The following is a 13,036-nucleotide window of genomic DNA, read 5'->3' as shown; positions in this document are numbered from 1 at the left end:
ACCAAATCTCTCATTCTCTCAAACAAAAAAAAAAAATATACAGTTAATTCTTCTCATACTTTCAAAAAACATCCTGAATCAGCTTTTCATGATAAGATCATATATTCCTAGTTACACTTGACCTTTGCATTAGTAATCTGTATATGATATTAATCTCTCATCTCCATATTGATCACATTCACCGTTTTGTGTTTGCACCGCGTGAAAGATTGACACAACTGAATCGGACGATGCCGAGCTAGGGTTTTTTAGACAAACTGAAATAAAAGTTCATAGTCTATTTGCAAGCTAATGTTGATTAATACATGAATTGCTGCAAATGGGCTAATGAATGGCTTCTCTGAATCGCTGTATTTGTTAATAGCAGTGTTGAATAGGGTTGGGAATCGTTAGAAATTTTCCGGTTCTGCCTAGCGGTTCTGGTTCTGGTTCCGATTCCGGTTCCAATAAAAACATTAAACAACTATTAAAAAAATAGTGGTCAGGAAAAATGCACAATACTCAACTACTCAATGCTCAGTACTGTATATTACTTACTGTCAACTTAATTTAAAGGTTGGCAATGTCAAAATTCGACATCATATAGTATACAAATTTTCAGGTTCTGATTCCGGTTCCATTTAAATGAACTATTATTATGTTTTTTTTTTTACTATTTTACCTTCATTGGTAAGTGTTGCTGGAAGGTAGTAAGTAATGTTGAGTAATGCTAGTCCATCAATCAGCATGTTTCAAAGTTGATGTTTTTTACACTATCAATAACATTTTGCTTTTCAAGCAGGAATAAGCTGGTTGGCCAAATAGTCCCTTAGACCAGAGGGCTAAGACATTTCCCTTAATTAATGAAATATAAACTGTTATACTTAAAACCATGTATACACACACTCCATAAAGCCCATATTTTACAAATAATAATGCAGTCAGGAGATGCTGTGATGCAATGAGTGGTTTCCACATCTTTAAACATTTAAAATGCATTAAAATAAATATTTTCTATCACTTTGTTTATCACTCTTGAAATGAGCTGTACACTAAATAATCTAACCCTCATACTTACATAACATTAGCAGTCTATTTATTTAGTGGTCCAAGTTGAAGTCAGTATGTATGTTAATGACAATATGGGACAAATATAATGTAATTTAGTGGCAGCAGGTGCTGCGCGCGGCCAGTACATGTACAGTCAGACAAAACGGCGTGCACAGTTATCAAAGGCGGGAGTGCAGTACAGTCGTAGGAAACGATGTGTACGGCAGTTAAAATACACGACGCGGTGAGTCTGTGGAATTCACGTCATTGGAAACAATGTGCTCAGTAATTAAAGAGGCAGCACTTCTGTTATTTGGTTTGTGACATCCTTTACGGGAAACCCCGAATTATCAGAACACCGGTGCAAGGCTGCTCACAGCGCTTGGTCACGTGTCGCACCAGAACCATTTTCGGAACCAAAACTTAGAAATTGCTCACGGTTCCGGTTCTTTAAAAAAAAAAAAAAGAACCGGTTCTGAATAAGATTTATTAAGATTTCATGTGTCTTTCACATTCTGTGACATTTTTTAGTCCAGTTAATCTAGCATAGTCTGTTCCCATATGAACCAGTGGTTTGGATCATATGGGAACAGACCATGATCAAAATAGCCAGTTCAAATTTGCTTGATTCAGTTACCGATGAAAAATTAGCAGTCAGGTTATCAGTTGGTCTACGTTTCGCCAAATGTTTCTCCATTGACCAGTAAAAAGCATACAACTCATTAACTTGACTACTTATTTGGCTTGACCTGGTGAGGTTGAGGTTTTTAGTTCTTAGCGAACCTCTGGCTTCCTGCATCCTGTACTTCTCTTCCACACTCACTAACACACGCACCACATCACATCACATGGGCTGTGTTTGGCTTCTGCTGACTAACCCGGGTTTTCCATTGAGTTCTGCTGGAACGCCGCTTGAGCAGATGCAGCCGCTGCGTAACGTTAACCGTAATGCTAACGGCTTTTATTTCTTTGTTCCGATTTGCAGTAACGTTCAGCCTGAGCAGGAACTCAACATTGCACCACTGCCTACAAACCCAGTAAACTGTCTTGGACCTACGAGATGCATTCGGGTTCTTTTTACACACACGGGAAGCCAGAGGTCACAAAGTCCTGAAAACTTTAATGCTTAAAATTCAACTAAAAAAAAAAAATAGATATTGGGCTAATGTTCTTTTCCTCAAGACATTCATCAATGTTTTGAGATTTTGTAAGCTCTGATCTTTTAATATAAGGTTATATTGCTTTTTGTTATATTAGTCTATAGTTTGAGGTGTTCTGGTTTAGGAGTCCATTCACGTATTTTACACTACTATTTTAAGAGTATTCGATTTCATTATGTACGTCCTCTGTATGCAGAGCTCAGCGTCACGTATTCATAACTCATATGATCCATATTCTCCAATCCATAAGATTATCTATGTGTTTTACTGAAATGTTATGTTTCTTACACTGACACATTTTACGGCCACCTTTTAATGCTGGGCTTTCGTCTATTTATTATTACTGTTGTTTTGTCTATATAGGAATATTTCAAAGTGAACAAATAAATAAAAATGTGGCTTAATCTAATCAGAAGGCTTTGGTTAAACAAAACCAGCAAATCGATAAAAATCTGAATGGATTTTTTCGTAACACTTCACAATAACGTTCAAATAACAAACAATGCAGCATTTATTAATCTAGTATCATTATATAGGAATACGTCTTGTAATGTAGTAAAAATTAACATTAGGTCAAATGTGAATTAACAATAAACAAGAGAATTTTCATATATCAACATTAACCTGGATGAATTAAGAACTGTACCTTATTGTAAGTGTTTCAAGCACCTTCGCTCAAGCTTTACATGGATCACTGACCTTCTGCATTCTGTGCAAGAGGAAATGAATTAATTCCAAATTGGAATGCTGTAATTCTCTCTGTCTATCGTGCCAAGTGTGGGTACAACGTTTGGGTCGGTTAAAAGGATCAGAATCGCTGAGACGAGGGTCTGCCCTGCTTTACTTACCTTCAATTTGGTTCGGTTTTCATTTATGATCTTCATTCTGACCATTAGTGCCTTTTTGTTCTTTGAAGAGAGAAGCCTAGCTTAGCATCTAGTTTTTGTATTTTATTTTCCTCACTCCTTAAGAAAGAGCAGCAGACGACTTGTTTTAAACTTAGCAGCAGCAATAAGTACAGAAGACATTTGTTCTGTGTTCAAAGGTGTGAGGATATCAGTTATTAGAGAAATAAAACAGATTGTACTGAATTCGTCAGGTCAGTGATCCTAATAGCAAATTCAGGGGTTTTAGAAAACGTTATGTTTTTCGTAAAATGGTTTGAAGCCAGAATTACTGTTTGCCTCAATATGAACAAAAATTTTGAGACACGAAACCCGTGTGGTGTTTTGTTGTCGGAGACTGGTGTTATTCTAGCTTTGTATGGTGAGGTAGCTGAGGTCATGTGATATTGATAGTATTGTTAACAATTGTGAGAAAGCTTGTGTCCTCTTTCTGTCCAATTGTTTTTTTTTTTTATATATACATTTTTCAATTACAAATTCAGGAAACAGAAAACATGTTGCATCAACAAGCAAAACATATTTTGTTTGTTGAGGCATAAAATTAATAAATACAGTCAGCAAGTGAGGAGAAAGTAAATGAAGTGCAATTAAACCAAAACAAAGTTATAACTGAGGTTTTCTGTTTGCTGGAAGTGATGGCATTGTGATATTCATCTAGCTGTGGAAGCTTATTATTGTGTTCCAGTATTGATCTCTAAGGACCTATAAGTTTGATACCTTTATATAAAATAACATTTGTTTGTTTGTATTCATTTGAAATGTTATAATGTGCATTATTATTTCATACGCATGTTTCTTTCAGCTATGAGACTTGTACACAGAACCGAAAACAAACTTTGAACTCCAAAGATTTGGAAAAAGACAAAAAAAAAAGAAAAAGAGAGGAGAGAGAAATGTTTAGTCTTTAATTGGTCCCTTACTCTTGAACTAACTGAGTTAAAGTATTGTTTTCTAGAGGTGTGTCTGTGTAGAAGGAGTCATGCTGGATCAAGTCAGTAAATACAAATAAATAGTCACTCGGCGCTTGTCCTGTGTGTGATTTTGTCCTATTCTTCTGTTGTTTGTTGTCCATTTGTCTCAGGACTGTTTGTTCTCCAGTGTAAAAGAGACTTTATCATTATCATGGAAATTTCTGTGGTTTATTGATTTAATGAAGGTGAGCACAGTTTGTTTCTGCTTGAATATCCATCTCTGTTGACAGCACTGGTAGTTACATTACCTTACATTCATCTGGATTACATAATCAGTCCCGAAAGTTAAAGGGAGAGTTCACCCAAAAATGAAAATGTCCCCCTGATTCACTCACAAATCCAGTCAAGAGTTATATTCAAAACATCCTGGCTCTTCCAAGCTTTATAATAACAGTAAATGGGTGTTATTTTTCAATAGTCCAAAAGAAGTACTTGTAATTAGAGTGTATTACATTTTAAAATGTTCATGATCATGCTACAGTTAGTTTTTTGTAGATTACGTTACATAACATTATTCAATAGCAGAAAATGTATAATTTATTGATTCACCCCCGTCATCTTTTTCTACATTTTCCTTTCTAAATGAACCTACCACGTGTATACAGTTTGGGAAACCCTGCTGTAATGTAATATTTGAAGCATTTCATGATATCGATAATCAGTAATGGGCTAGAATTTGTAAGTAATTACCCAGCACTGTGATAACCGCCATCCTAACCCTGGTTCTCAATAAAGAATATCAATAATACCAAGGTGAAGCATTGTGCTGAGACAGCTTTTAACCCTGGTTATAGCAGTGTGAAAAGCTCTTTTGTGAGTAGCTTCTGACTGAGTAGCTTCTCAATAAAAGAAATGCGGTTACTAAAGCATTTGGTAACACGTCTTCAGCACTGTCAACCCTAAACTGCCATCTTGTAGTTGACACAACTGTAATGTTCATGGCATCGTCAGAGCAAGTGCTGCAAGAGGCGTTCTTGATCCTGTTCCTCCTCTCACCTCTACTTTCCTACAAGACATAAACACTTAAATAACTAAAAAACATTAAGCATGTTCTAGCAATGTTCTGAGGAGCTAAAAAGGTTTCTGTAAAGTTCCTGTTACAACTCAAATTAAATCAAGGTCAAATGTGTGACACCATACCCCGGTCATTTCCAGAGGACAAGCTCATAAAGAAAGCCAACAAAGTGCTCCAGTGCTTTCCTGCATCAGTCATTCTCTTCACCATATGACAAATTTTATTTCATCTATGCCTTCTGAGGTAAGTCTAATTTATTTAATCATAATTTGTCTTAAATCAGTCAAACCTGGCCAGCAGTTAAAGTGGCAATGAAACAGAAAGTGACAGATTTTTCCCCCATTCCTTTGAATACTTTAAATAAAAAATAAAATAAAATATTGAAGTGTTTAATGAATGAACATTGTTGCTGTTTTAAATAATTTATTGTTTCATAATTATGCTTTTGCTTGGTCGTATATAAGTTTGTCTTGTGTGTTGCATGTTTTACTTTTTAAAATTTATGTTATACTTTGTATGGTCATCTTGGCCAGGACTCCCTGGAAGAACATATATACAGTGTGTGTGTGTATATATATATATAGTATTGATGTCCAGAAATACTAAGTCATAGAAAGTGGAAATTTTGTCACAATCGTTAATTTTTAACTCATTATTTTCTTGTTATTTCTACTTCATCTTATTTTTCAGTTTCTGATTTTTTTCAATATCCAGGGGTAGCTCATCCATTAACATAAATTAGTGATTTACACCAGTATGTGATGCGGCTGCTGGGCAATCAATCCTGGCTGTGGAGTAGATGAGCACTGAATGTGAATGTTTTTTCTGTTGGACTTGTGTAGGCCCGAGGTGTTTGGTTGTTTGTTTTTAAAGCTGTTAAATTGTTAAGCAGTGTCTCGTGTGGGTTTTTTCCCTTGTATTTTATGTGGTGGCCACTGGAGGTGCTCTGGGCATATATTTGTCTTTCTTGGGTTTTATTCCCAGACGTGATGTATGTCTTTCTCACACAAGGCACTGAAGCAGCCCCTGTATAGACTGAATAATCGATTCTCCAGGCATCGATATCAACGGATTCAGCACCAGCGCCGTGGACAGCACCTGGAGGTTTAGCTTAAGCAGCTCGTAAGGTATAGTTCTGGGAACATGCCTAGAACAGGTTTACTTTTAGTTAAGACATATCTTTAGTCTTCGTAGCGTGCTATAAGAGACAGTGTTATCGGGAAACACAGCCCAAGTTCATACCAGAGAGCTGACAGACGTATCCCATTGGTAACATCTCATTTAAAAACATTATATTATCAATATCCATAATATAATTGCTGTATATATATATATATAAAAAAAAAAAAATATGACACAGTCTTGGTTGCATGTCTGATCCAGGATATTAAGTAGTAGTGTTGGGTATCGTTTGAATTTTATCAATTCTGATTCTGGTTCTTATGGATTCCCAGTTTCAATTGCAGTGTGGTTAAAAAAAAAAAAAAAAAAAAAAAAATTGTAACATTTAAATATTAAAATATTTATGCTGTCTCTTTTTGCAAAACATTTAGTTGCAGCTGAACACCATGATCAAAAATCTGCAGGCTACAAAAAACCTGGACTCGATTAAGCGCTGTATGTGTGAAAAATAGAGCTCAATTCTGTATAAATTGAGATTTATTTTTAAATTAATAAATTACATGTGATTATTTATTTTTTTTAAATCACGTAATTTCTGAATGAATGATTCAATGACTCACTTAAGATTCACTTGTTTCATTATTGGATGAATGATTCAAAGGCAAATACATTGTTAACAGCCCCTTTTCGCCACCTACTGGCGTAACAGCGTAATTAAAGATTCCAGCACAGCTTGTGATAAGGAGATTTTAATTGTTTTAACAATACCAACGCGTTTTGGCCTAAAGGCCTTCCTCAGGGTATTAAACACACATCCTACACAAACATTTAAAAGGCATCGTAGGCAATCTCCATACTGGTTTGCACATTCACAAATAAGCAACAGCTGACAAGCTTAACTCTTCATCACACTAATAGGATTTACATTAAATGTTAAAGGGTTAGTTCACCCAAAAATGAAAATTATGTAATTAATTACACACCCTCATGTCATTTCAAACGCATAAGACCTTCGTTCATCTTCGAAACACAAATTAAGATATTTTTGGTGGAATCTGAGAGCTGTCTGACCCTGCATAGACAGCAATGCAACTGAAATGTTCTCAAGTCCGACATCACACTGATACGCTGTTTCCGTTCAGATCAAACACCATAATTAAAATCTCCTCATCACAAGCAGTGCTGGAATCTTTCCTCACATTCTTGTATCACCTTACGCCAAACCGTGTCGGTACTGTTAAAATAATTAAAATCTCCTCATCACAAGCAGTGCTGGAATCTTTCCTCACATTCTTGTATCAAAAGTTTTACCTCATAGTAACAACATAAGGATAAATCTTTACTAAATATACACTACACTATAAAAGACCATATACAAACCATACACACACTTATCCATTCTGTAATTATTTGAATGATTGTGACACAGAAATAATGATACAGTGTGGCTGAAAAGACTATAGAGATTGCAGTCGGGTCCTCAGACAGAAAACAAGAAAAGAAGCACACACAGTGATCAAAATTTTAATTTTACAAAAAGTATTTGATTCTGGAATTGATTGATTTTCGATACCCAACTCTATTAAGTAGTCGTCTGAATCCAAGCTCTCAACTTGAATTGGCATCTCCAGTACAGAGCTGTGGAGACGAGGGTCGAGAAGCAGATCCCTTCATGTGTAGTGATGAAGATCAGGACTGCAGTCCTCTCACAAGAACACCGAGGATGGAGACGGTGCTATGAGTTTATATGTGCATGAAGGTAGTGTTTTAAGAAAGACAAAAACATTCTGCATTGTGTTATTGGGATTTAAAATTTTATGAGAAAAATTAAATACATAAACACTTTTTTTCATTCTCTCACTCAAACACACACTTACAGGCACAGCTGCATGTCCTCATAATGAAGAGGTAGAGATTAGAAACCTGAATACACACACACACAAAAAAAACAAAAGCACCATGGTATATATATTAAAAAAAAAAAAAAAACAAAAACATACATACTATATATATATATATATATAACAAAAACACAAAAGCAGTCTGGTCACAGCTTGCCAGGAGGCGGTTAGTATCAACTTAGATACTTACACATTTTCTACTAGGCCTACATGTTTGCTTCTTTATCTTCTGCTGGTTTGCATTTCACACACACAATTGTTTATAGTGAAGTTCAAAAAAAGACTCGCTTAAAGAGATCTGCGTAATGAAAATGCGCCTTGAATTCATTCAGTCGTGTGCCACACAAGTCTTGAAAAGTGAAGTCAAAACGTTTTGTTCGTTCCCAGGTGGCTGCTCCCATCATAGGTCTAAACCCCGCCCTCTCTGTGTGATCTAAAGGGACAAAATAATAAAAGTTCATTTCAAAAAAATTTTGCCCAAAGATGGTTTTTGTCATTTTATGTAGTTTTTATCATGTGACGTCATGATAGACAGCTGAGACTGACAGCTTCTCAAAGTGAACTGAGGTGCCGACTAACTTTTTCAGGATCTTCAGGAGATTTGAGTTTTATTTACCTTATTTTAACACAAGTCTCTTGTATGGCAATCAGCAGTCAGGCTAATTAAAAAAGGTTCAGGTGCATGTGCGTGTGATCGACTCTGTGGGAACTATGGGCAGGACGCGGCTCCACTTCACTCACTACTCCACACACTCGGGTCCCAAATCAGCACATTATGTCCACACCCTCACTTTTCTTTAAACACACAGCCTACACAAACATTTAAAAGGCACATTTCCATATTGGTTTGCACATTCACAAATAAGCAACAACTGACAAGAAGAGAGTGAAGGTGCTTTGTCCATATTTTTTACAGTCTATGGCTCTGACTGTTAGAAGACATTTAAATAAATGTTATAATCATAAAAAAATTATTATTACAGTTAAATACTGCAAATTTGTTCAGTGATAACTATGAACAAGGCTGTAAAACCATAAACATAACAGTCTTCTCAAGTAACTGTACAAACTTCTGGTTCAAGCCCCGCATACTTCCGGTTTTATCCGAATACAGACACAAATAATTTAGTGATTGTTCCAGGAACAGATACTGGCTCCGCTGCACACCTACTAATGATCATCACACAGGTGGCCTGGGACCTTCACTTAGATGTTCCTGGACTGGTCCAGGCTTGAAGAAGGCCTCCTCTGAAAGCAGCCTCAGCAGCGTGCCAACAGTCTGCAATGTGGAAAGGAATACAGATTAACTGCTGTGCTGTGAAAGTTAGAAGTACTTAGTAAATTGACCATCAGGCCATTTGATTTATATCCTTTACATCCTGATGATTGTATTTTAATGATCTACTAAAGTTAAATTACTATGTTGTGTGCCATGATTTACTAATAAAAAGACATTGTTGATTCTGATCAGGGAAGTTGCTTACAAGAATTATATATATATATATTAGGCAATCATAATATTAGTCACAGTAGTAAATGTAAAAAAAAAAAAAAAAAAAAGCAAGCTTAATATACTGTTTACTGTGGACTTACAGCATTTACTTTTGAACTCCAAAAGGCCTTATACCTGGTTTGGGCCACATTTTCTCCTCTAGATGTGTGTGGATGCAGTCAGGGAATATATCATTGTTGTGATGGTGAACATCTTTCACGTGACTGGCAATTCAATGGACTTTGTAACAGCTTCTTCTCATCTTGAAGCATGTGCACCAGAAGATGAGGTTTATGGTGCTTTTTGTCCAGTATGGAATCTCTCCACATCCGCTCTTTCCCAAGAGCATCAGTTTTCTAATTTAATGTCCAACACCGTCCTGTCACTCATATTCATCACTGTGTGACTTCCATGTTTGGCACAATGTCTAATGCAAAAAAAAAACAAACAAAAAAAAAAACTATTAATTAAAAAAATATACACACAGACAAAAAACAAACGAATGCAATAACATAAAAAGTCTATACTCAAAACCCCTTATATCACTCTCCAAGACTACAGACTTTTCAGAAAAATAAACTACAGAGTATTACTCACCTTTCATCGTCTTCTGTGATTTCAGGCTCATGTGTGATATCCTCTGGGTCTGTCAGGGTCATCGAGGATCTGTCGTTGAATTCATCTACGCTTTCTTCCATTCGCGGGCGTTTTATTGGAGTTGAAGTGCGCTCCGGTGTTTCCAGATGGGCGCAAACATACTCCGAGGACGCGATGACAGGATGCCCTGAAGAGTTCACTTGAACAGCTGTTTCATCACATCAAAAAGGGGAAAATATAAGTCATTTAAGTCATGTGCGCTAAACCTACGCTATCAGCGTCCTAGATGTCACCTTTACTACGTCGCTTCGGTTTAGGGATTGGGAATGAGGCTTGAACCGAGATGCTCTTCTTTGGAGTTTGAGCGGTACACTGGCAGCCCACATCCCGTGTCAGAGGCTGTCGGACAGACGCACAAATGTCCGATCAGTCTAAAACTAAAGAAAAAAGGCTAAAACACGTGTGGCATGCATTATTAAAATAAGCAAGCTATTCAAATACACCTACCTTCATACTTTGTGATGCACCGACCGTGTACACCGACGGAACAGCGCTATTCTTCAGATACAAGACTTTGGCGAAGCCCATTTGGTGCTGGGTTAAATTCTGGAAACACTCTGGCGTGAAATGCCTCGAACACAGCCGCGAGTTTACCGTTAACCCTTCCTCTTCAAAATGCAAAAACTCAAGCCAGCGGGACCGTAGCCAAGGCAGTCGTGGGATACTGAAAAGGGTTTTGTTGGGCAAACAGCCGAAAACACACCTCTTTGCCATTTTTGCAATCGTCACATCTATTTAAACAACTAATGCAGTTGTTATTCTTCTTCTAAGGTTTAAATGGCGTCTGCAAACCTTAGGTGCATTTCTGCCACCATCTGGATAGTGCATGGAGAGGCGGGAAATAACAATAATAAAACCCAAATCCTAATATAATTCCTGGTAATCCTGTTTTGGACCAGTTTTAAGAAGATTTTGCATTGTGATGTTAATTAAACCCATAGTGCATATATTTTCTTTAAGTTCAAGTGAAGTCAAGTCACCTTTATTTATATAGCGCTTTAAACAAAAAAGACTGCGTCAAAGCAACTGAACAACATTAATTAGGAAAACAGTGTGTCAATAATACAAAATGACAGTTAAAGGCAGTTCATCATTTAATTCAGTGATGTCATCATGCAGCTCAGTTCAGTTTAAAATAGTATCTGTGCAATAATTTGCAATCAAGTCAACGATATCGCTGTAAATGAAGTGTCCCCAATTAAGCAAGCCAGAGGCGACAGCAGCAAGGAACCAAAACTCCATCGGTGACAGAATGGAGAAAAAAACCTTGGGAGAAACCAGGCTCAGTCGGGGGGCCAGTTCTCCTCTGACCAGACAAAACCAGCAGTTCAATTCCAGGCTGCAGCAAAGTCAGATTGTGCAGAAGAATAATCTGTTTCCTGTGGTCTTGTCCCGGTGGTCATCTGAGACAAGGTCTTTACAGGAGATCTGTCTCTGGGGCTCTAGTTGTCCTGGTCTCCGCTGTCTTTCAGGGCTGTAGAGGTCCTTTCTAGGTGCTGATCCACCATCTGGGCTGGATACAGACTGGATCCGGGTGACTGCAGTGACCCTCTGATCTGGATACAGACTGGATCTGGTGGCTATGGTGACCTCAGAAAAGTGAGAAACAGACTAATATGAGCGTAGATGCCATTCTTCTAATGATTTAGCAAGTACATCGGGTGTTATGGGAAGTGTTCCCGGTTCCGGTTTACCTAATTAATGCAGACTAAAAATCCTTTAACGGATTTGGATATTAGAATTGTATTAGTATGTTATGTGTAAGCCAGGTTAAAGAGATGCATGTTCAACTATAGGCCTACACCTGAAAGCGTGTATGCCAACATTTCAAAATTAATGATATTAAAAACCTCTTGCACCAAGTCTTTCCTATCATGTGCATTACTGTCTCTGTTGGGCTGAAATGCATGCATTGTATCATTTCATGTTATCTGAGAGTAATATCCTCTTTTTCTTTATTATGGACTTTCATCTCTGTATTAAAGGAATAGTTCACCCAAAAATGCAAATTTATTGACAGTTTATACACCCTCAGGCCATCCATAGATGAATTTGTTTAATTAGATTTTTGTTTAATTAGATTTGCAGAAATGTAGCTTTCCATCACTTTTTCCTCTGCAGTGAATGGGTGCCGTCAGAATGAGAGTCCAAACAGCTGATAAAAACATCACAATAATCCACGAGTAATCCACACAAATCCAGTTAATAAATGAAGGTCTTGTGAAGCCAAAAGCTGTGTTTGTAGGAACAAATCCATCATAAAGATGTTTTTTACTTCGGACCGTAGCTCTTGGCTAAAATACAAGACCTTTATCTATAATTTAGCTTTCTCCAGTTGTCTGGTCTGAATCAGGAGAGAAATGTGCACAGATCAAGCAAGCCAAAACAGTCCAAAACCACTCCAAACAAATTATGTGGGTGGATTTAAAGTAAAAATAACACCATGATGGATTTATTTCTTACAAACACGCAGCTTTTCACATCACAAGAGGTTAATAGATGGACTGGAGTGGTGTGGATTACATAATCGCAATCATATTTTAGATTAAATACTGTCACATAATGATGATGGCATTGAAATTCTGCAGCCGAGTGATGATATCTCGGATCATTATCTAGTCTCGTGTACAAATATGGTAAAACCATCACTTTACAAAAAAAAAGAAAAGAAAAGAAAAAAACTGCTTTGTAAATAATCTTGACTTGTCTCACAATAGCTCAGAAAAAAGTTGTTGTAACAGAAACTATAATCTCTCTATTTTTTAGCACTTTAGATATGGTTGC

General features: G+C 36.8%; 1 protein-coding gene across 2 annotated transcripts; it reads right to left on the bottom strand.

Annotated features, from left to right (window-relative positions):
• Positions 1-8,212: 8,212 nt before the first annotated feature.
• LOC122145975 lies at positions 8,213-11,184 on the bottom strand. Of its 2 annotated transcripts, none has more exons than XM_042762942.1 (5): positions 10,700-11,184; positions 10,486-10,591; positions 10,193-10,400; positions 9,697-10,022; positions 8,213-9,382 (listed from the first exon to the last, which is right to left on the bottom strand). In XM_042762942.1, the coding sequence occupies exons 1-4, from the start codon at positions 10,964-10,966 to the stop codon at positions 9,944-9,946; spliced, it is 660 nt and encodes a 219-aa protein (XP_042618876.1). In that variant the 5' UTR covers positions 10,967-11,184; the 3' UTR covers positions 8,213-9,382; positions 9,697-9,943. The 2 variants fall into 2 exon arrangements, with proteins under 2 accessions (XP_042618876.1, XP_042618877.1); XM_042762943.1 differs by having other exon boundaries at positions 9,731-10,022.
• Positions 11,185-13,036: the final 1,852 nt, after the last annotated feature.

The sequence above is a fragment of the Cyprinus carpio genome, chromosome A8 (genome assembly GCF_018340385.1).
Source record: "Cyprinus carpio isolate SPL01 chromosome A8, ASM1834038v1, whole genome shotgun sequence".
NCBI classification, from domain to species: Eukaryota; Metazoa; Chordata; class Actinopteri; order Cypriniformes; family Cyprinidae; genus Cyprinus; species Cyprinus carpio.
Note: the sequence above shows the minus strand (reverse complement) of the source record. Positions and strands in the feature narration are given on the sequence as shown.

What these genes read in the sequence shown, in the direction of transcription:
- LOC122145975 (XM_042762942.1), bottom strand. Translation starts at nt 10,966, where the DNA reads ATGGCAAAGAGGTGTGTTTTCGGCTGTTTGCCCAACAAAACCCTTTTC. An exon ending in GTGCATCACAAAGTATGAAG is followed by an intron (nt 10,592 to 10,699) that starts GTAGGTGTATTT and finishes TCTGTCCGACAG; the next exon opens with CCTCTGACACGGGATGTGGG. An exon ending in ACCGAAGCGACGTAGTAAAG is followed by an intron (nt 10,401 to 10,485) that starts GTGACATCTAGG and finishes GTGATGAAACAG; the next exon opens with CTGTTCAAGTGAACTCTTCA.